The sequence below is a fragment of the Xyrauchen texanus genome, chromosome 26 (genome assembly GCF_025860055.1).
Source record: "Xyrauchen texanus isolate HMW12.3.18 chromosome 26, RBS_HiC_50CHRs, whole genome shotgun sequence".
Lineage (NCBI taxonomy): Eukaryota > Metazoa > Chordata > Actinopteri > Cypriniformes > Catostomidae > Xyrauchen > Xyrauchen texanus.
In genome coordinates this window covers 10,264,342-10,288,504 of record NC_068301.1, presented here as the reverse complement: position 1 = coordinate 10,288,504, position 24,163 = coordinate 10,264,342, and the positions used below count along the sequence as shown (strand labels likewise).

Sequence of the window (24,163 nt, the reverse complement as noted above, 5' to 3'; positions counted from 1 at the left end):
TCCACTCTCCCCAAACTCCTGTCTCTGCCAGTGAACACTTTAGGCAAGATCCTGTAGCTGATTTAAATACAGATGTTCGTTACACTACCAGGCTTGGTAGAGTAATTAAGCCTGTTCGTAGGCTGATTGAGTCAATGGTTCAATTAGAAACCTTACTTGGTATGGAGTCTGTGTCTCCTGTTATTCATGTTTAGATTTGGTTTTTTTTTTCCTCTTCCAGCTGTCTGTTAAAATGCTAGAAGTCAAGCCTGGTATTTTCGAATGCCTATTGGCTCATCAAGTACCTGGTCTGAGATTTTTTTTTTTTCAAAGTGTAATGGGCACTTTGGTAATGCCTACAATATGTGTTGAAGTTTGGCCAACTTTCTTCATATTTGTATCCCTTTTATTTGGGTAGCTTTTTACGCTGTGTGTCCACTGTTTTGTGTGTGTGTGTGTGTGTGTGTGTGTGTGTGTGTGGGTGTGGGTGTGTGGGTGTGGTTTTTTAATATATACTTTAGGAATTTTGTGTAAATTCTGAGGGGTGAATGTAACGGGTACATAAAGTGTACTGTTAAATGTATGTATAGTTTTAGAATTCTCACAAAATTGTTAGTTTACATGTACCTGATATGACTGCCTAAGTGAAGTGAGTACCTTTCTCTTTAATGTGATGTCATGACTCAATATAATTTCCCGTTCTGTCCCCTCCTCTTTGCATTGGTGATGCAGTGAGAGGTGAGGTTATTTTGGGCTCATGATAATCATCTTTAATCCTAATTTTAATTGTTGCTTTTATGTCTATATTTTCACTCTAATTCATGTGTGTAATATTATTTTACCTATTTTGTGTGTTTATTTTTGTAATTTCATCCCGATTAATTGATATTTTTGCATCTGGGCCTAAATGTTAAATGAGAGCACATGTGACAAGTGTAGATCACATTTGTTTTATAGCATTAACGAGGGTGACTTTCACTAAGAGGCTGATTTACATTTGTTTGTATATCAGGAATTAAAGATTTGTGAGCTGCCGAATGCTGTCCTGTTCTTCTCATACGCAACCCGAAAACACAACGCAGACGACAGACCAGTTACACCCGCTGACGTCCGCCAGGAGGTAAGGCCCAGTGGAGGATCGCTTCACAGCTGGCTGAGGACCAGTCGACAGTGTGTTCGGGGACTGGCGAGCCATTATTTTTCTTCTCTCTCTCCCCCTCCCTCCCGCTTGGTGTTTCTCACTCCCCTTTCCCTCCCCTCATCTCTCTTAGATTCTCAGAAGGTGGGGAGGACTATCAGGGTGGTGGAAAGGCCAGAAGGGCAGCATCTTCCCTTCAGAGATTGGGGGGAGTAAGCCAGTCCAGATGCCTGAATCGGGTGGTGGAGGAGTGTGACGATGGGGAGGGTGTGGCAGGGCCGTGAGGGTGCATGCCAGGTGCTAAGTTTGTCAGTCAGCTGGAGAGGGATAAAGGGGAGCCAGAACAGGACAGGAGAGAGAGAGAGAGAGAGAGAGAGACACGCACAAGCTGTGCGTGTGTGTGTGTCTGTGTGATTTATGTTATGTTGAAGATCATTTGTGTCATTAAAAGTTTACATTGATTGCTCAGCCAGTTACATTGTTTACATTGATTGCTCCCGCTTCCTCCTTACCAATCTTGTGAACCTGTTACAATGGATTTATCAATTTATATCATATGGATTAATTTTATGCTGCCTTTGTTTTTCTGAGCTTCAAAATTCACTTGCATTGTGGACCTACCAGTGGCGGTTCTGGCTTACTTTAAGTTGGTGCCCTAGGTGAAATCTGACGTGGCGGTGCCCTTAACGTCACAACCTGTAATATTCTTCTAAAAATCTTATATTTCTTATCTTATATACAAATTATATTAACATGTACTAAGATAGATAGATAGCACAGTTAAATTATATAGTCAATAACTTATGAACATCTATAATCCTAGCCATTTAGAGCCTTTTAGGAGGAGTAGCCTGTCAGGAACAACTCTGGGCACCTTTTCCCATTGCGAGCTTGCCAGCTCTGTGCAGGGGCGATCGATAAGGTACCCTGCCGCCCTAGAGAGCGTTGCCGCCATAGGCGGCTTCCTATATCGCCTGTGCCAGGATCCGCTATATACTGGGACCTACAGAGCTGAAATATTATTCTAAAAATCATCATTTGAGTTCAGTAGAAGAAAGAAAGTCATACACATCTGGGATGGCATGAGGGTGAACTATTGTTTAGCAATAACCACCTTCACAGAAATGTAATAATGTGACAGGGACATCTGGTGGACATTTTTGGAATTTTCCTGACTATTTGGAATATTTATAAAATATATAGTTTATGAATTGCAGTATAACACTTTAAGGTATCAAATGTATTTTAGTATTTCAGAACATGCAAGATCTATATATGTATTTATTATGTTTAATTTATTTTATTCTATGGATACTCAAACATTTTTAGAACTATTTACTAAAAGGATTGCATTCTTTCCACTCTCGTATGCCGCAATGTTTTTCCATTTGCAATGAACTGCAAACTCAAGCTTGTACAATCACACCACTGCCGTTTGATCACAGGAAGTGTCTTTTAACGCTCTGCATAAGCAAGAATAGCTGTGATTTGCATAACAGGTTTAAAACCTGAACATTATATTTTAATCAAGACGTCAAAACTCTATTAATATTTAGATGTCACTTTGGAGTTTCCTATAGAGAAGGTCACATGTAAACATAAGACTTTGAATCAAATACCTGAAATAGAGCGTGTGTCCAAAACCATATATGTCAGGTTCTAAAATAGGGATGGATAGTTTTGATAACAATGAGTACTGGAGCCATCATCTTAGATCTTACAAAAGCGTTTGATTTAGTTGATCATTATCTGCTCCTGGATAAATTATACGCAATTGGCCTTTCCCGTTCATCTCTTCTGTGGTTTAATTCATATCTCCATCACCGCCGTCAGTGTGTGTCCTTGAGGGGTAGTCAGTCAAATTTTATAGGTGTAGATAAAGGCATACCCCAGGGTTCTTCACTTGGGCCTTTGTTATTTTCCATTTTTATTAATGACTTGCCACTCTGCTGTTCAGGATGTGACATTCATCTTTATGCAGATGATACAATTATATATTGCTCCAATTTGAATATTTCTGACATAAATTATTCCTTACAGTGTGACTTTGATTCTGTCCAGCACTGGCTGTCATTCAATAAACTTCTGTTGAATAAGTCAAAATCTTACTGTATGCTTTTCCAGAAGAAAGAGAGAAATAATCTTAATCTGCATTTTCTGGATTCTTCTCCTTTTAGAGTTAATTGAAAAATTTAAATATCTCGGTGTTTGGCTAGAAAATGATCTTTCATTCAAAGCTCATATACACACGCTTAACAACAAACTTAGTTTTCGTCTTAAAACATTATATCAATCGATAGACTGCTTTAATTTTCAGGTTAGGAGAAGAATAGTCTCCCAGTTGCTGCTACCTATACTAGACTATGCAGATATTATATATGCTAACACTACTGTCACTTGTCTACACTCTCTCGATGTGGTATACAACAGCCTGTGTCGATTCGTCCTTCGCTGCCCCTATAGGACACATCATTGTGTGATGTATGACCAGCTGTCCTGGCTTGCACCCTCAGCCAGAAGACAATTTCATTGGTTTCAGCTTATATTTAAATGCATTCACTTTCAATATCCATATTATTTATCGCAATATTTAGTGCCTTATAGCTCACAATATAATCTTCATCACAATGAACAGATCTTCTTTACTGTTCCTAGAGCTAAGAGAGAAATTGGGAAATATGCCTTCTGTGTTAAAGCCCCTCGTGACTGGAACAGCCTTCCTGCATTTATCCGCTCGCTTACATCTTTTCCTCTGTTCCGAACTACTTTGTTAACACATCTTGAGAATACTTGTCTATGTTTCTAATATTTCAGATTTAGCATTATTATGTGTCATGTTAGCTATGGGTGTATGAATGTGTTTATTTGTAGAAATACATATCTAGTGATGTCAACTTTGTCAGTTATTTTTGGGATTATTGTGTCACACTTATTACCACTCTTAAAATGCTTGACTTTCAGAGCACCATCATGCTGAGTCTAAGATTAAATAAGGTGTTATTGTTTAGTGGTATACATACCACAGTTTGGGAACCATTGTGATTTACTTTACTTTCTGTGAAGGGGAGGGATAGTGAGAGCTTGTGTGTGTCGTGAGTGTGTGTGTGTGTCGTGAGTGTGTTTAGGTTTTTCTTGTATCTTGTATACTGTATCTACTCTGTTGTTTTACTTTTCTATATTGCTTGGATATGTTACTGAGGACCCCCATGAAAACGAGATGTTTCATCTCATGAGGCTGATCCTCTAATAAATGTTTATAAATAAAAATAAATAAATGGATTAAATTTATATAAAAATAGTTTATGTTTTTTTTCAACTTAATTCAAACAAGTCAAGACGCTACTGAAGAGGTAGCTGCTTTGTCTTCTAATGAATAGTGTTAGCTTGACTGTTGAAGAATATTTTTTACAGTCTAAACTTCATTTAAATAGGCTAAAATGTGTTAAGCAGCAAAGCGAAAGTTCAACCCTGTGCACGGTAATGTCTTATTTTGTTTAACAAATGATGACGCCAAACCCGGGGCAATATTTATTTAACTATTGTTCTTAGTGATTCATAGCAGTGAAAGTGAAAGTGTGAGGCTTGGGTGGATCCTGTTTTACAGCTTTTGTTTAGTATAGAAAAGTTTAAGCAACCGTCTTTATCATTTGTGTCATCCTGTTGTGCCGCTTGCTCAAGAAGAATTTGGTAAGAAATATACTGTGTACATCTTTAATACTTTTTCACTGATCGTCCAGATTTTTCGAACTTAGAAAAGCTCTTGATAGCGATTTATAGTTTTTCTTGTAAGATGAAACTGTCATAATGTCTTTTCTTCATTTGTCAGAATCCTTAATTTTAACTAAACAATTGTAACATTGAAAATACATGACCAAGATAACATAATTCAAAATACTCTTCATGCGTTCACTGGAATATGTTTGAGGTAGGCTTACTTGACCTATAGGCCTACATTTCCACATATTGAAAGCCCTGATTAAACATACTTAATGTCTATTTGTGAATTTCTCATTTTTGAAGGAAACAGCACTTCTCTTCTTGGTCTAATAGTTCTTCTTGAGTTGAATTTTCTGAAGCATAAAGGTAAGATTGATCAACTTTTATCATGATTTTAGCCTATTATAAATGCAGTCAGATACTAGCATGTATAGACAGCAAAAAGGGTAGAAACTTGCAAAAATAACAACAACAAAACAACTTTGATAAAAATACATTAAACTAATGAACATTTTTTAACTCAATAGCCAAAAGGCTATTATTAACCCTTAAACACCTGGGAAACATCTGGGTGTTAGCCAAACTGTAAGAGAACTTCTGACAAAGCAGTTCAGGTCAGTCACTTTTAATGTTTTCACAATGTCCTACAGACAGCTTCAATGATAATACAGCACTGAGCCTTCAGCTTCACACATATGTCTGTCTCTCTCCCCATGGAGGCCCTCTGGTTGCTTTTTATGCCGCTCTCCCCGTGCTCACTGAAATTAGAGACAGGTGTTAGACATAATTTAGCTCAGGTGTAAGCGCCCTTACCGCTTTTCTCTCCCGGACGGGCGCTTGACCACTCCCCCGCTGCCACGCAAACGTTATTACATAATCAGGTCTTTCAAGACCCGACACTTTATATCAATCACAAATTGATTTACAAAATGCCCAGATAGTGTCAAATTTTCTAAACATTTTCAAGACAATTAGAAAATAATCAAATAGAATATATTCTAATATATTTTATATATTATGTTTCATATATCAAAGAGATGATGCAACAAATATAAAACTGGATTTAGTACTTCTACACTGAAATTTCACGAGATGCAACTGGTTTTCAAACACACATTGAGCTATACATAACATATAAACAACACATATGCATTTTCTCAGGCACTTTTTGAGTCTATATACACACACAATAGGCACACAACTTACCTAATTTCAGTAGTTTACCCAAATGACTGTTCATGTGTTACACTTGCTATAGTTTACTTCCACTTGCTTCTTCATCAAATATAAATATCAAATGTAAATCAAGTCAATCACTGACACATCAGCGTCACCTTGAGTAAGAAAAACATAGAAAATCAACGTGATAAAGCAGTCATTTGTATGAATATAGTACTCATTTGTCTTGTAATAAACAAAGAAATATACAGTATATCCTGTGACAGTAAACTTATATAGATATAAAACAATGACAAAAATATTATTTATGGAATCAGTAAAGAAAAACAAAACAGACATTATTACATATCTCAGGTCTTTAATACCCTTTTGGTAATCAAGCAGTTCTTTAAACTTTTCTTGTTACAATATTAAAAACAGGAAGGTTGAGGAAAACTAAAGAGGTGTGGGCACAACTTCAAAAAATGGATGAGTTACAGGGGGTAGAATGAGCTCCCGGGTCACAAAAGACCCGAGGTCTGCGTTAAGGGGTTACATTCGCATTTTATCTTATTCACACTCCCGAGAACTGGCAGTTCTAAGGTCAGTGGATATTCAGTTCTGTGGTTTATACCAGTTTACTTTATGGTGCTTTATATAATACAGTTGATACTTTTTTATTTTTGTTGTTAGATGTCATTTGAGGATTACTGTGTAATAACTCAGGATGACCTGGAAGACCTTAAAGAGTCCATATCTACTCAAGATCTCCCATCAGCGATAAACACGATCAAAGATTACCTCAAACAGCAAGATCTTGTAGAACTTAATATTGGTGTGACGGGGGAGTCTGGTTCTGGGAAGTCTACATTTGTCAATGCTTTTAGGGGCTTAGGGGATGAAGAGGAGGGCTCTGCCAAAACTGGTATAGTGGAGACCACCATGGAACCTGAGGTTTATCCTCACCCAAACTACAAAAATGTGAAAATGTGGGATCTGCCTGGCATTGGAACACCAAACTTCAAAGCCATAGAGTACCTTAAACTGGTTAAGTTTGAGCGCTATGATTTTTTCATCATCATTGCTTCAGATCGGTTTAAAGAATGTCACACCCAGCTGGCCATAGAGATCATGAGAATGGGAAAGAATTTCTATTTTGTTCGTTCTAAGATCGACGCTAGCATTACTGCTGAGAAGAGAAAGAAGAACTTTGACCTGAAAATGATTCTGGATACAATAAAAAAAGATTGTGCAAATGGTTGGTTGATGCACTTAATTACATAACAATGTTTTGACAGAAACAGACTTTATTTTCTCAAGATATATTTAACTTTGGGCTTTTTATTAATAAAATATGTTTTTCTTATGCTAAATAATGATAATAATATTCATAATTTGCACTATTAATAATGCAAAAAATGTTTTGTGAGGATGAATCCCAAAAAGTGTTAATAAAAAAATCACCATCTATTTTAGAACAATACTAAACATTACTTATTAAATATACATAATATAACTGTATTATGTTTAATTTTTTTTTTACTGTATTATGCACTTTTTTGTTTCTGTATAGGGCTGAAACAGATTGGTATTGAGAATCCTGTCGTGTTCTTGATATCTGGCTGGGAGCTCGGCAAGTATGATTTAAATCTGCTGGAGGAAAGAATGGAGAAAGAGCTCGATCAGCATAAGAAACATGTGCTGATGTTGGCGTTGCCGAATATCACATTGGAGATTAATGAGAAAAAGAAGAAAGCTCTTGAGGAGAACATTGGAAGAGTCGCTTTCCTCTCTGCTTGTGTGGCTGCAATTCCACTTCCTGGCCTCTCTATTGCTGCAGATGTAGCCATCATAGCAGAAGAGCTAAGAAAATACTACAGTACCTTTGGTCTGGATGATCCATCCCTGCAGAAGCTCTGTGAAAGATCTGGGAAGACCGTAGAGGAACTGAAGAGTCTGATGAAGTCGCCTCTACATCAAGGGATAAACCCAACTTCAGTATTAACCTTGCTGGGTACTGCATCTCTTCTTATATCAGAAGATGCTGTTGAGTTCTTTGTGAGCCTCATACCCATTGTTGGCAGTGTGGTGGCAGGAGGACTGTCTTATTTGACCGTCTCAAGATTGCTGAAGAGAGCTCTGGATGATATAGCAGAAGATGCCAGGAAAGTGCTAATGGCTTCACTAGAGACTGAAGTGTAATCAAAGATGTGTAATTGGAAAGGCTTAAAGTACATAACTGCCTCATATATATTCAACTGTATTTATAATTAAACAGTTGTTATAAAGGTTTACACTGTTCAGATTTCTTTTTTACTCTGAAACAGCATTTATCTAATAAAAACAAAGTGATCAATGTTATACATATATTTAATGAAATGTTATTCATTTTTAAATAATTTGTTTTTTCAGTAGTAATTAGTTACTTAAAAAGTTATGTTACTTGCTTTGGGCATACAACTTAATATGTTTGCATTCTCATAGTGTCCTTAGCAGATCAGGATTATTAAATATGTCATTGAATGAAAGTATTTTGTGAATGGCAAATGCACAGTACATTATTTGAAATATACATATGTTAAGCTTGATAATGCTGTAACATTTTTTTTTTTCATTTGTTTTCATCTGAAATAAATTGTTACTATATAATAAAATTAGTTTCTCATGAGTACAATGATTATTTAATACACTCAAGCAGTATAATGTTCAGTTTATAAAAGGTATCTTTATGCACTGAAAAATATGGTAACCTGCAATTGTTACCTTGATATCAACTTGATCTAACCCATAAAAAAGAGGCGGGCCTGGACCGTGGAGCAGAGGCAAACCTCTAATTTCCATATTTTCTGCTTTCAGACTTCCAAGCATCAAGGAAATAGTCTGTATTATTAAAAAATCGAAATCCTCAACTTGTCAGTTGGATCATATTCCAACGTACTTGGTTAAAGCCTGCTTACCTTCTCTCTCATCTTTAATTACTGATATTATACACTCTTTGCTTGTTTCTGGCACCGTTCACTTAAAACTGCTGTGATAACTCCTATACTTAAGAAACCGGGGGCTGATTCAAGTAACTTTGAACATCTCCGCCCTGTTTCAAATCTACCGTTTCTTTGTAAAATACTGGAAAGAATTGTTGCATCCCAAGTCCCGGAACCATCTTTCTGTAGTCTATACGAGCAATTTCAATCTGGTTTCCGCACATATCATAGTGTTGAGACTGCATTAGTTAAGATTTCTAATTACTTATTGTCAGCTGCTGATTCAGGTCTTCTATCTATACTTATTTTGCTCGATTTGACTGCAGCATTTTATACTATCTCGCACAGCAGTTGGACAGATTGGAATCGATGGGAATCAGACTTGGTTTTGATCTTATCTTACGGGTATCATACTCAATTTGTACAGCTGAAGCAGTTTACATTAAAGCCTTCATACGTTAATACTGAGGTTCCACAGGGATCAGTCTTAGGTCCTCTCTTATTTATTATTTATATTTTACCTCTTGGTAATATTTTTAGGAAATTTGATATTTAATTCCACTGCTATGCTGATGACACCCAACTTTACCTGTCCTCCAAACCTACTTTTCCTCCATCTATCCTCTCAGATTGTGTAGTTGAGATGAAAGAGTGGTTTACATATTTTTTTATTTTAAGTTAAATAGCTGTAAAACTGAAATTCTTCTTGTTGGCTCAAAAACCAACTTGGCAAAGTCTAAATGTTGCTCAGTGAATATTAATGATGTTTCAGTCTCTGTTGCTAAACAGGTTAAAAGTTTGGGTGTCATCTTTGATAGTACTTTGTCATTTGAACCACATATAAACAATATTATTCGCTCTGCATATTTCCTCATACATAACATTACTCGACTTTGTCCATCTCTTTCAGTAAAGAGCAGCACAATACTTGTTCATGCTTTAGTAACTTCCCTCTTTTTTATGGTCTGCCATCAAGACTTCTCTATAAACTCAAGCTAGTACAGAATTCAGCAGCATAAATTATTTGCAGAACACCTATAACTGAACACATTACTCCCATTTTAAAATACTTGCATTGGCTCCTGGTGAAAATATTGCCTTGACTTTCAAATACTTCTCCTTACTTAAAAGGCACTTAATAATCTTTCCCATTACTTATTTGACCTTTTTCAAATCCACACTCTTCCTTGCACTTTAAGATTTTCTTCTGTACTCACTCTTGTTCTCCCTTGAGTTCGCACAACATCTATGGGGTCCAGAGCCTTTAGACATTTATGGAACTCATTGTCACAGGATGTGCGAAACAATGAAAGTCTTCTGGTTTTTAAATCTCACCTTAAGACCCATCTTTTTAGGCAGGCTTTTATGTGATTGCTTTTGTGTGTGTATTATGTCTGTTCTGGCTGAAATAATGATTCATTTTTGTTTAATGTTATTGTTCTGTTGTAAGGTGTCCTTGAGTGTCATGTAAGGCACCTATAAATAAAATTTATAATAATAATAATGATGTGGGATGCTGGCTCGTTGACCATCACGCGTGACGCTGGCTCATCAACCATGACGTGGGACACTGGCTCGTCGACCAAGATGTGGGACTCTGGCTCGGCGGCCATGTTGTGAAACTCTGGCTCGGCATCTTCCTCCCCCACAGTGAACGTGGAACCAATGATCTGCAAGGCGAGGTCGATATATTGAGCTAGGGTGAGGTTAATCTTACTGCCTGGCATCAGAGAAGAGATGGGCTCATTCATTCCAAATTGGAAACAGTCCTTGAGGGCCACCTCAATAAAATCCACCTAGCTGGCCAGATCGCAGAAGTCCTCTATGTAATCCTCTAGGGGACGATACTCCTGACGTAGGTGGAGGAGCTGAACTGCTGGGTTCATTATGGGAGGTCAAGTATTTTGTAACGATGCTGGCATGGACAATGATGAAGACAATGATGATGGAGTGACAAACCCAATTGCAGTTTATTAAACAAACGTGAAATTCAAAAACCCAAACTATAAACGTGAACTAAACATAAACATGAACTTGACTTGAACTAAAACTGGACTTGACATAAACTTGAAATTAACTAGACCAGACTAGACTTAGCATGGCATGAACAAAACAACAAATTTACATTCAAAATCGCATACATTAAACATTACATTATGAGACCAGCATTGAGCAATATTGTTCTTTGATTTAATTCCGCAGCACACAAAAGCAGGAGTCCAGCAGTATAATCACCTTGTTATACATGATTATGCAACACACTCTCACAGCAAAATTGTAAGGATTCATACAACTTACAACTTTAGACATCCAGGCATTTGCACGTGATGAAATTGTACTAATTTATCTAAACAAAATCGTAATAAATCATACAAAATAGCCAACTCGAAAAATATGTACACATTTTCATGAGATCAGGTTGGATTATTTGTATAGAATGATTAACATTAGCCATGTTCTTCTTTTTACTGGTGTGTTCATCTGTAAATTACACATTTACCTTTAGGTTTGGGAATATTGTGAGGTTCAATCACATCTGCTGGTGCTGCAAACAAAATATGTCATCAAGCTTGTTCTTCGGTGCATTGTGCTTCAGCAGGTATGTGTCTGAGACTACATCAAAACATAATTTGGAAGTTCTAGGTCCTGTTCAACACAAGGTGACCCCACCTGGTTCACAGGAGACATTAGAATTCCATTCTGCTTGATCATATGGCAAAAGCACGCAGCAGTGCCCTCGCACTTTTTCAGCCATCTGGGTTCCAAAAAGACAATTGTACAATACTGTATTTACTGTCTTATACAAGGACACAAACTACAATCCCATGAAGCATTACGAATTATGTAATTGAATAAAACAATGGAAATATATACAGCTATTGATTTTAGATTGTTAATTATGAGTATAGAAACGTTATATTTTATGTTAATTTCAAAATATTTAAATGTATGCAAATAAGTCGTTTGAGAGTGAATGGAGATCGGCATGATTGCGCTATTCACAGTGCATCATGGAAGTGGGTAGGGTTCGTTTGCTGATGGGTTCGTTTGGCGGCTTTGTTGGCCGCCGGTTCTCTCATCTCTGATTGGTGAATCTTTCTCTGCTGGACTATGGGTAGTGTAGTAGTTGAAGTAAACATGATTTTTAAACAATTAAATAATTCAGACTGGTAGCTTCAACAAAGCATATACTTTCTATGAAAGACCTCAGAGCTCATGTTATGAAAAAATAACTGCCTCTGTTTGTGATTTGGACTGTTCCAAATTTTCCAGGGAGTTGGATGATATGGTGTCAAGATGTTATGGAGAGAGGATGTGTAGATGTGGTTGTTTATAGTGTATCATAGTTAAACTAGTCAGAAGTGTTGCCATCTAAGTAATTTTTGGACTATGTGTGCATGCAACGCATGACATTTGCACAATACATCATCCACAAGTACACTCTGGTGTGAGACGTAATGTTCAAACCGGATATCCTTTTGCCAATTAATTACTCTGAACCAGAGTTAGATAAAAAAAGTTAACAGCAGTTTTTTACATGGTAGGTCTGTCTTTAAATGTTTATAAATTATAAATTATCATTAAATTTTTTTTACTAATCTCTGGGATTTTTTTATACAAATCACTGTAAAAAAAAAAAAAAAGGGTCTTCTTGGATCTAGAAGTTGCTGTTGTATCAAACATTTAAACAAAACTATAAATCAGATTATAAAACGCATGTTTCTAACTTCTCTTTCACCGCATGCTAAAGCAGTGCATATGTGAACAGCAGCAGGCTTGTGATGAGCTTTTGATTTTGCTGTGTGAAAGAGATGCTGCTGCTCTATACAGAAAATGTATTTTTAGGTTTGATGCATAAATGTTTATCAATTTAAGATTAACTTGAACTTGTGCAATCACAAACCAATGCCCTCTGAGATAGTTTCTTTTCTAATATAAAAGAATAGTTGTGAGTTGCATAACAGGTTTGAAACACCTGAATAATACAGTATATTTAGAGCAAGACATCTTAATTTATTAAGAGATGTCACACAGGATTATGTTAGACTATTTGATTGATTTATTCTGTTGTTTTGATTCTCTCATGGGGCTTCTTATTCAGAAGTTCAGTTGCTCTCACAATACATACTCATAACAAAATGTCATAAAAGATGTTAGTCTGGTTGTTGAAGAATAGTTTTACATTTTAAATAGAGCAAATTAAATAAAACTATTCAGATTTAATGACATGTGAACAGTTACAGACAATAGAGCAGCACTCCTAGTCCTTGTTCAGCTTTGAAGATCATGTCCATGTTGCATTTGCATGTAAACATTTGCATGTCAAAACTCAAGCAAATGCAATATGTCAAACATCAAAGTGAAAGTCCTATATGGACAATCAATGTAATGCCTTAATAATGCCTAATACAAATATAATCCAGGTCAATATTTATTTGCTTCTGACTCTTGTTATTATGATGATTCACAGCAGTGATTATGATGATTCACAGCAGTTATTATGATGATTCTCAGCAGTTATTATGATGATTCACAGCAGTGAAAGTGAAAGTATGGGACTTGGGTGGATCCTCTTCCACTGTGGTTTAGTTATAGACAAGTTTAGGTGTTAATATTTCTGACCCCATTCTCTCAGTTCCTGCAGTTTTTGATGCTGATATCATTCAATAAACTGAAATGGTTTAAATCAACCTAAGTCTATGGGTCATATCCACAAAAGGTGATCAAATATACATTTTCAATTCATGTATTCCAATACTGTAACATATTATATGAATTTATTTTATATGAGCTTCTTTTGTCTTTGGAAAACAAATAAAATATCGAAAATCTTTGATGAATCAAGTATCAAGTAGGCTTCACATAGTTATTGTATTCAACGGTATGCTATAAACCATTACCCTGAATTAATGTACTTAAAACTTATATTCATAGCTTTAAAGCTGAAGAAAGTCATACACATTTGGAATGGCATGAGGGTGATTACATGATATTTCATATTTGGATGAACTGTCCCTTTAAGGAAAACAGGTTTCTGTAAACAGAACAATTGAAATGAAACGTTCATGAAATTTCCTTGAATCGCAATTGAAGATTTATGTAGTCTTAATTATGAAAATACATGTAGTGTAAGCCATAGGCCTATATAGCATACTGTTGCCTAACCTATATCATACACTTACTGTACACATACACATACTTTGTTTTATTTTTTATGTTTTGGCATATAGTAATAGTATATAGTTAATTTCTAATGCAAAAATGACTTGAGAAATCATCCATAGTGTACAGTCATTTTCGGTCATGTTCCATTAAAGGTGGCACTGCCTGATCGCACTCTCTAGACTGTTTTCTATTTAGGACAGCCCACTCTGATGTAAATGCAAATTTTCCCTTTAGCATTTAAGAGTGTGTTAAAGGCAAAGGTGCTACTTGTAGAAGTTTCTCTTTAGTACAAATCACATTTATTGGCCTGTATTATAAAGGTAAGAATATTACATTTCTATTTGACACCAAAATTAACCAGTGCAAATGTGCTTGAGGAGGCTACTGCTGTATTGACTGTCGACTACATATAGTTTAAAAAGTCATTTTAAATATATATTGTATATTATATATAGCATATTTATAATCACGTTTACTATATATAGTCTATTTTAATGTATTACAAATATTTTTACTTGAATAAAACTAGTTAATTTAGATTTTACCACAAGAAGAAAAAATATTTTTACATTGTGGAATGTACATTTAAGTTACCTTTGCATTCTTAAAGACACTGACAAGTTCATCCAAGTCCACCAATCTCACAACTTCGTGTTTAATGAGTATCCGGACAAAAGTAGACTGTCTCTTGAAATAGGTGGACCGCAGATAGACTATAAAACTTAACAATCTTCTTTCTCCGGATGCGTTCCGGTAATGTCGCAGTGCACTTCTGTTTTCTTCAGACACAAATATGCAAATCACGATTTGTTTCCTTCTGAGGCTATTCAATTTGTAGCTTTTACAAACCATTCAATCAACATGAAAATACCATTTGATTGTGATAACAACCTCCGTAATAAAAAAATAAATAATTTCTGATATAAACTAAACCGAAAGTAAAACAGTAAAAACAATAAAACATTGAAAACAACAAAAACTGTCGCATATTGAGAACTAACGAAAATGAATGTAAATTAAATAACAAAATGTATATAATGAAGACATTTAAATTATAAAAAAATACTTCTGTTCGCTTAGATGTTTTTTGTGTGTTTGCTTAGGCTACTAGGCTGCTGTTGTGCTGACATCTTACTCCCCAAAACAGTAGGCTATATGGTATATAACAGTATATGGTATATAACAGTAGAATGCAGCATATGGTCTCAGTAACTAAAACTTTAAGTCAAAAGTAAAACATTAAAAATAAATGAAAATGAAAATGTGTGTTTGTTTTTATTATTATTAAAAACACCTAGTTCTCAGTAAACCCTCTTAAATTAAAATATTTTTTTGTGATTACTAGACTCTTTAATTAAATAAAAATTAATTATCATATTTTTGTAAAAGACAGCTGTTTGGTGAAAAAATTAACACAATAATACAACACTGGCATGCATTTAGACAAGGGTCATTTATATAATGCAGGAACATTTTAATAGAAGGTTTGATCTATGTTGTCAGAACAGGTTTTTTTCATGATGTCAGGTCGGGCCAAATTGCCACACATTTATTTGAGCAGGTTGTCACATGTTTTAAAGGGGTCATGAAATGAAGAATCACATTTTCTTGATATTTAGACATATAAAAGGTAAGGTCTACTATAAAAACATACTGTAAATGTCAGAACTAAAAACTTCCCCCCAGTCTAAAAAGAGCCTTTATAGTTCCCACCCTGCTCAAACATCTCCTTTTGAAATCTGTGTGTTCGTGGCATCACGAGACATTGGTCATTTGTTTTTACACATTCCACAACATGTGTCATCACACTCTTTGCCCCGCCCACTGGCGCTTTTCCCAAAAGCATTGCAAGCCTAAGTAGATCGTAGAAACCATTAGTGCCAACAGTTGGGAAACGGGGGTGTTTGGCCAAGCGATGAGGGATATTGGTGGGGGGTTAATAACACAACCTAATGTATCTGTATGTTTTGTAGATGGACTCACTTTTGGAAGATTATGATGTGATAGGAACAGAAGAGCTGGAGGATATTAAAGAAACCTTGTCCACTCAAGATATGCCAACAGCCATTAGCAAAATCAAGAGTTTTCTTGAGGAGCAAGAGCGTGTTGAGCTAAATATTGGTGTGACGGGGGAGTCAGGATCTGGGAAGTCCACATTTGTCAATGCTTTTAGGGGTTTAGGTGATGAAGATGAGGACTCTGCCAATACTGGTCCTGTGGAGACCACAATGGAACCTGAAGTGTACCCTCACCCAAAATACACTAATGTGAAAGTTTGGGATCTCCCTGGAATTGGAACACCAAATTTCAAAGCTGATGAGTACCTTCAAAAAGTTGAGTTTCAGCGCTATGATTTTTTCATCATTATCACTTCAGATCGGTTCAGAGAATGCCACACCCATCTGGCCAATGAGATCTTGAAAATGAAGAAGAAGTTTTACTTTGTTCGTTCTAAGATTGACTCAAACCTTTATGCTGAAAAGAGAAAAGCAGGCTTTGACCAGGAAAAGACATTAAATATCATCCGAGAGGCCTGTAAACAAGGTATTTTAGTTTATCGTTTCTCATTCAAGTATCATTATGTGATATATTGGCAGCAATAACCTTGTCTTATTTTGTTTTGTTGTAACAATAGTTTTATTGTATGCCATCTTTTAATTTGTTTGATGGTGTGATCATATCGTAATAACACATCTGGGATTGGGATTTGTGATTTTTTTTTCCTAGAGCTGCAAAAGATTCATATAGAGGCTCCTGTGTTCTTGATCTCCTGCTTTGAGCTCGGCAAGTTTGATTTCAATCTGCTGGAGGAAAGAATGGAGAAAGAGCTCCCCCAGCATAAGAGACATGTGCTGATGTTGGCTTTGCCGAATATCACGCTGGAAATTAATGAGCGAAAGAAGAAAGCTCTTGAGGAGAACATTGTAAGGGTTGCCTTATTATCTGCTGTTGTGGCTGCAGTTCCTGTTCCTGGTCTTTCATTTATTGTCGATATAAACATCATAAAATATGAGATCGAAAAGTACTACAATGTCTTTGGTCTGGATGATCCATCCCTGCAGAAGCTCTGTGAAAGATCTGGGAAGACTGTAGAGGAACTGAAGAATGTGATGAAGTCACCACTGCATCATGGGATTAACGCAAGTTCAGTCTTAAGCTTGTTGGGTGCTGCATCTCTTTTGGTATCAGAGAATACAGTTGAATATATCTGCAGCTTGATTCCTCTACTTGGCACTGTGGTGGCAGGAGGAATGTCTTATCTGACTGTCTCGAGTATGCTAAAGAAAGCTCTAAATGAGTTGGCAGAAGATGCTAGGAATGTGCTGATGGTTTCACTGGAAACTGAAGTATAATAAAATTTATTGTACAGAATGTACACAGGTTTACACCAAGTATGCAAAATTAATTTCTAAAACTTTTTGTAAAATAATTTAGTTATGTGAGAAATATATAAAAACACACTTGATTCTAACGATAATGATTCCATTTAAATGTTTTATTGAATGAATGGAACTTCCATATAATATTAACAATTGTATAGTATATCCTTTTTATGTTTTATTTATTTTTCATGCCCATTGAAAAATATCATTATATCACTTCAACATAGTTGTAATTTTAGCCTATATTTTCTCTTGCATGATCTTTGTCAATTTTTATATACAATAAAAAATAATTGGAAGAAAGAAAAAAAATTGTTTCCTTGTCATTATTACAGAAATCACATTATCACATTTGAAGTTTTAAGGATAGATATATATCCTTAAAACTTCAAATGTCCCAGCACACATCTCATAGGATAATTTCTTTGCATTATTTTATAAAAAACGTAATTTATGTTATTTATGAAATTTAGCAGATGTTACCCAAGTTTCGTGCCAATTAAAATCTCTAAATAATGACCAAAAAACCTAGCTGAGGAAATGTGTTATTGTTTATAATATTTCTAATTAAACTATAATTTAAAATGCTGCCTTGCTAAATGATTTTACCCATCCGAGGGTAGTTTATCCTTGTGTGTGAATTCTTCTTTTGCATTGCATTTACAGTTGCAGATTAGGTCTGACTGGAATTTTAAATTTGTTCAGAAATTCTGTAGCAAAATGTTAACAACAAACTTCTAGACCTGCTTAATATTACTTTCCTCAAATAACGTGGCATCTTTCAAATAAAATCAAACAGTATTTTATACATTGCACACTGTAAGACCTAAAGTTGTCATAACTGGAAATATCAAGTTGTCTTAATGAAGTATTACTTGAAATGTCAAGTTTTGGGCTCATAACTCATATATTTAAGTTCATTGAACTTATTTATCTTTTTAAAAAAGCCATAGACTTAACATCTTATGTGTTAATAACTCTAACACATAACAAAATTGAGGCTATGCGGAATACCCAAAATACCTTCTGCTTTAATTATTTATTTAATTATGTTTTCTTGGTTAAATGGAACATATGGTGACATTTAATCATTTTATTATGAATTCATAGAAGTTTTAGCTCTATTGTTGTATTTTCGTTGTTTTGATGAAAACAGTTATTTTGTGTGATGTCACCATTAGAGTGATCTGTGTCCACTTTGGTCAATTTGGAACCTGTTAGCACTACATCATTTTTCCTGGAATCGGTTATCTTTTTTTTTTTAGCTGTACTATTGATTGATCTAAAATTGAATCAATTAAAACTATTAACAACAATTGAAACAATGATATTCAAACAGCAAATTTGAGATAAGTTTACTAACTCAACCTATTTAGTTAAGTTCATTCTATATAAACTCTAAGTTAATTGAACTTAATTACAAGTTGTATTTACATTTATGCATTTGGCAGACGCTTTTATCCAAAGCGACTTACAGTGCACTTATTACAGGGACAATCCCCCCGGAGCAACCTGGAGTTAAGTGCCTTGTTCAAGGACACAATGGTGGTGGCTGTGGGGTTTGAACCAGTGACCTTCTGATTAACAGTTATGTGCTTTAGCCCACTATGCCACCACCACTCCAAGTTTTTAAAGTTTTGGAGGAACCATTACTCCATTCAATAGAGGGATACTCATCCCAATACTCATCAATCAAATGAGTAGAGTCAACTTATTAGGGTTTTTTGTAACATATTGAATCTTAATTTTGTTTTAGTTTTTATTTCTATATTATATTCAGTTTGTCATTACAATTTAGTTTAGTTTTAGCTTTCTCTGTGTTTTTGAAGTTAGTTTTTATGATAGTTTAGTATTTTTTATGGCTGCCAAAGCTGAGCAGTTACCAGTGTAATTTAAAAAGTCTAACATCATTATGTTTTTCTTGGCAGTCTTGTATAACGTCTATCTGGTATTTTCAAGTTTAATCTGGATTGTAAATGTTAAAAACTTTATAGGTGAATATGGGCAAAATGACAAAAGACATTTTAGCTTGATTCACATTGTATATATATGTGTATCTCTAATAATTTACTCAACCTCAAGCCATCCCAGATGTGTACGGCTTTCTGAACAGAATATTTCAGCTCTGTTGGTCCATACAATGCAAGTCAAAAGGAGCCAAAACTTTGAAGCTCCAAAAAGCACATAAAGGCAGCATAAAAGTTATGCATATGACTCCATATTTTAAATCCATGTCATTAGAAGCGATATGATAGATGTGAGTGAGAAACAGATCAATATTTAAGTCCCTTTTACTGTAAATCTTGACATCAGCAGTCTCCTTGGCAATCATGATTTCAAGCTAAAAAAAAATCTTCATTTAGTGTTCAGCAGAAGAAAGAAAGTCATATACATCTGGGATGGCATGAGAGTGAGTAAATAATAAGGGTCAACTATCCCATTATCTTTCTGAGATGTGTTAAAATTGATGATTTTACTTTGGGATGTGTGGCAGAACTCATTCCATGGCCACTGATGGGAAAAGCAATGGTAAAGAAAATGACAGAAATTTGAGTTAAATCTAGTTAATCTTATAAACAAGTAAAAGTTAACTTAATGTTATGATGCAAAAGTGCAGAAGAAAATTGATAAATAAAAATAATGATAATTTCAAATATATATAAATATTTTCTAGGGAATAATTTTTTCTCTTTCCCACTTTACCAGTAGGCCCTGATACTTAAACACATCTGGGATTTGGACAAAAGATGATCTTCAAAAGGTTCTACTTCCCAGTATTTAATATTTCTTAATTGTTGCTTTTGACTCATGTAGAAGACATCCTAAGCTTTCATCAAAGGTATAATGTTGGTTATGTGTCATTTGGATAATAATGTAAAGTGTCAAGAAAATAAATGATTTTACATCAGCAGAAAAAAATTCTAAAATTAGGTTTCGATTGTATTACTCTGGCTTTAAGAAGATTAAATTTACCTAGAAGACAAAGTAACAATAAAGAACAGTCAAATATAACATCATTACAATGAATATCTAAAAGAAAAATCATAGTCTCTGTAATCTGCACCAATTTGTTAAAACAAAAATAATAACAAGGTTATTTTTATCCAGAAAGATTTAGAGAAAGTACATTGATAAAACAAATGTAAAACTGATTCTTCTTCCATTTTACAAAAGGAACACAAGGGGGATACATTCTCAAAAAACCTGTTTAAAAGCTGATTGCAAGGGTAATATTTGAGAGTAATTTGAAAATGAAGTTCTCTCATTTTATTTGGGATAAGTAGTTTGTAAGGAGAAATCCATACATTGCTTAAATTAGAATATAGGTAATAAATACTCCATTTTGAACAGGCATTAGAGAGAATTACTTGATCTGAGACAATAGCATTTCTAATGAAAAAATTATTACATTTCTTGTCTAGAATATGAATACCATTAATTGAAATGGTAGGAATATTAGATAAGCTAGCATAACTTAAGTGTGCTCTAATGAAAGATTTTAAGCTAAGTGGGATACTTTTAACCACATTATTGAAGTCTCTTTTAGAAAACGGAGCACCCTTCAGAGTAATAAATTCATTAAATGAGATAAGTTCCCCTTGATTATTGAAGAGATCAGAAATAAAAAGGATATTTTGTGCCTTCAAAAAAAGTGATTTGTTGCCAGACAGATCATTTTCATTATTCCAGATAATACAAGTGTGGGGGGAGAAATTATGTTTAAATGCAATCTTCCAGGATTCAAGAGCTTGTTTGTGAAAATTTGAAAGTTTGATAGGTAATTTGCAACATTTAAAATTACAAGATAATAAGAATTTAAGGTCACCACATTTTTCAAAAATCAGATTAGGGATCCAAAACCAGGGTAAGTTACTATTAGAGGTACATTTCTTTATCCAATTAATCTTAAATGTTTGGTTGATAGTCTGAAAATCCAATGCATTAAGACCGCCCTCCCTGTAGGTTTTTACAAGAGTTTTTCTTTGAACAAGTTCTGCTTTATTTTTCCAAACAAAACAAAACAGCAGAGAGTTTATAGATTTGATAATTTTTTTATCAACATATAACGATAGAGCAGGGTATATTAAACGTGATATGCCCTCAGCTTTAGTCAATAAGACTCTCCCGTAAATTGTTAAACTCTCTGCAGCCAGCAGTTAAATAACTTTCTTGTTTTGTCTAATTTTGGCTGAAAATTTTGGAGAAGGCATTCGGAACCTGATTTACATATGTCACTCCCGAGATACCTGACACAACATTTTACCTTAATTCCACAAACAGATGTTTTGTCTGAATCATGCACATACATGATTTCACTCTTCCTGGGATTCACTACCAGCCCAGAAGCTTTAGAAAAAATATCAAAGGTACTTAAGACCACTGAGACCTGTGATTCATTTCCAAGGAAGAGGCATGTATCATCAGCTAATTGACTGATTGTTAAAGTGTTAAAGATTATTTTTTTATGTATAAGCTAAGAAGTTCTGCAGCCAAAAGAAAAAGAAAGGGAGAAATGGGACATCGCTGACGGATACCTCGACCAACAACAACACAGGGAGAAGTGCCAGAAGCTAAAGAAACAGAACTATTAATACCAAATTTATAAATGAACTACCAAAACCAAATTTAGACAGTGCTTCAAAGTGTCGAAGGCTTTATAAAAGTCAATAAAAAAGATAATAGCCTCTTTGTTAACTAATTCAGAATAATCTAGAATGTCTAAAATTAATCTAATGTTGTTGGAGATGGGCCTTCCTTTAAAAAAAAAACAGATTGGGTGCTAGAAATAATATCAGCTAAACAAGGTTTGAGTTTATCTGAATATATGGATGACAATAACTTATAATCTGAATTTAAGAGAGTGATTGGGCGCCAATTATCTAGGTGTTTTAATTCTTTATTAGGTTTGGATATGAGGGATATGAGACCCTGCTTCGTTGATTCTGCCAATTCGCCATTCACAGCACATTCTTAAAGCGCTTCATAGAGAAGGTCTTTAATAGAGCCCCAGAAGACTTTAAAGAACTTAAAAGGTAAGCCATCGGGCCCTGGCGATTTATTGTTTGGTTTCACTATATTATAAAGATCATCTTTAGCAAAAGGTTTCTCGCAGAGCTCTCTGTTGTAATCATTAATTTTGGGAATCATAGATTGAATCCTACTAAAGAAAACGGATGAAGCATGATGGTCAAATAAAGAGGAATAAAGTTTTTTATAAAACTCAAAAACATGAGAAGATATCAAATAAGGGTCATTAATTAAATTATTATTAATGTAAATAGATGACATTTTCTTATTGTTTGTATGTTTCTTTTCTAGATTAAAAAAATAAGTAGAATTTTTCTCTCCAAACTCGAGCCATTTCGCTCTTGATCTGATAAACGCACCCCTTGCTTTTTCTAGATAAATGTCATCCAATCTATTTTGCAAAATATAAAGAGATTCCTTGTCATCATCACTAAGAGCCGTGTTCTTCAGGATCTCACTCTTTTAACTTTTAATTAAATTTAAAAATTCCTTATTTACCTGTCCAGGGTGTCCCCCGCCTTTCGCCCAATGTTAGCTGGGATAGGCTCCAGCCCCCCGCGACCCTGTACACAGGATAAGCGGTTGACGATGGATGGATGGATGGATGGATGGAATTCCTTATTTTCTTCCATCATTCTCTTTTTTCCAAATTTAACAGAGAATGTCCTGCATTCAAATTTAAATTGCTCCCATTTAGTGATGGCCGAGACATCAGACAGAGATTTCCTGTTCTCTGTGATTTTCTCAATTTCCTGACAATATGAATGAGATAAAAGATAGGAGCACTTTAACTTCCAGTAGCCGGGGTTTAACTTGTTTTTTTTATTTTATTTTTTTTGCCTTGTTCTAATATCAGGCAGAATAATGTCAATGGCTGCATGGTCTGTTAAAGGCGAGGGTGAATTTTCTGTTGAAGCCAAAAAGGTAATAAACAGTCAGATATCAGCCACAGATCTATTCCTGATTTTTGAGAAAAATCTGTTTTAAACCAGGTGTACATGGAACTACCAGGATGTAAGTATCTATAAACATTGTATAAGATTAAACTCTGACAAAGTTTTTCCTACAAGGGGGTTAGCACCATCAGAAACCCTTCTTGGTGGATATCTATCAGGAACTTAATCAGGCAGGCGCCTCTTTAAAATCACCACCGAGTAAAACAAAGGCAGAAGGATGTTTCATTTTTAGATTAATTGTTTTCCCTTGTTGGTTCTTGTGTATGTCCACCTCATTTTAGACATTATTTTTCATCTAAACAAGGCGCTGTCATTATCAACCTTGAATGTGGACCACTTCCGGTATAAGCCACTTCCAGCTCTTTGAAAATACTACATTATGTTGCTTTATATTACAGGCTGGCAATGAATGGTAACATAGTATCATGAATGGCTGTAATCGCTGCCAAAGGTGCGTTAATTAAGTACTGAGTTAAGGGTCTGAATACTTTAGCATAAAGCTGTAATAACAAAATGTGAAAAAGAAATGAAGGGGTCTGAATACTTTCTGAATGTACAGTATATATGTATTCTTGTTGCACTCTACTCTCTCACAGATTATATTATTCTGGTGCAAATTATACTTTTTAATGCTGAATTTTCGTACTACTGTCACTT

At 34.9% G+C, this 24,163-nt stretch overlaps 2 protein-coding genes across 3 annotated transcripts; both read left to right on the top strand.

Moving 5' to 3' along the window:
- Positions 1-4,678: 4,678 nt before the first annotated feature.
- Positions 4,679-8,555, top strand: irgf1 (immunity-related GTPase family, f1). 2 transcript variants are annotated; one of them, XM_052093338.1, is made up of 4 exons: positions 4,679-4,804; positions 5,138-5,200; positions 6,686-7,250; positions 7,566-8,555. In XM_052093338.1, exons 3-4 carry the CDS (start codon positions 6,686-6,688, stop codon positions 8,192-8,194), a joined length of 1,194 nt encoding a protein of 397 aa, XP_051949298.1. In that variant the 5' UTR covers positions 4,679-4,804; positions 5,138-5,200; the 3' UTR covers positions 8,195-8,555. The 2 variants fall into 2 exon arrangements, with proteins under 2 accessions (XP_051949298.1, XP_051949299.1); XM_052093339.1 differs by lacking the exon at positions 4,679-4,804 and adding an exon at positions 4,982-5,042.
- A 5,831-nt stretch (positions 8,556-14,386) lies between these two features.
- On the top strand, positions 14,387-17,770 carry LOC127620209 (interferon-inducible GTPase 5-like). The gene is made up of 3 exons (XM_052093344.1): positions 14,387-14,459; positions 16,113-16,683; positions 16,867-17,770. Exons 2-3 carry the CDS (start codon positions 16,113-16,115, stop codon positions 17,490-17,492), a joined length of 1,197 nt encoding a protein of 398 aa, XP_051949304.1. The 5' UTR covers positions 14,387-14,459; the 3' UTR covers positions 17,493-17,770.
- Positions 17,771-24,163: the final 6,393 nt, after the last annotated feature.

Bases quoted from the DNA above. Each gene is read 5' to 3' on its own strand.
- irgf1 (XM_052093338.1), top strand. From the start codon at position 6,686: ATGTCATTTGAGGATTACTGTGTAATAACTCAGGATGACCTGGAAGAC. The intron at 7,251-7,565 runs GTTGGTTGATGC...GTTTCTGTATAG, and splicing joins AAAAAAAGATTGTGCAAATG to GGCTGAAACAGATTGGTATT.
- LOC127620209 (XM_052093344.1), top strand. From the start codon at position 16,113: ATGGACTCACTTTTGGAAGATTATGATGTGATAGGAACAGAAGAGCTG. The intron at 16,684-16,866 runs GTATTTTAGTTT...TTTTTTTCCTAG, and splicing joins CCGAGAGGCCTGTAAACAAG to AGCTGCAAAAGATTCATATA.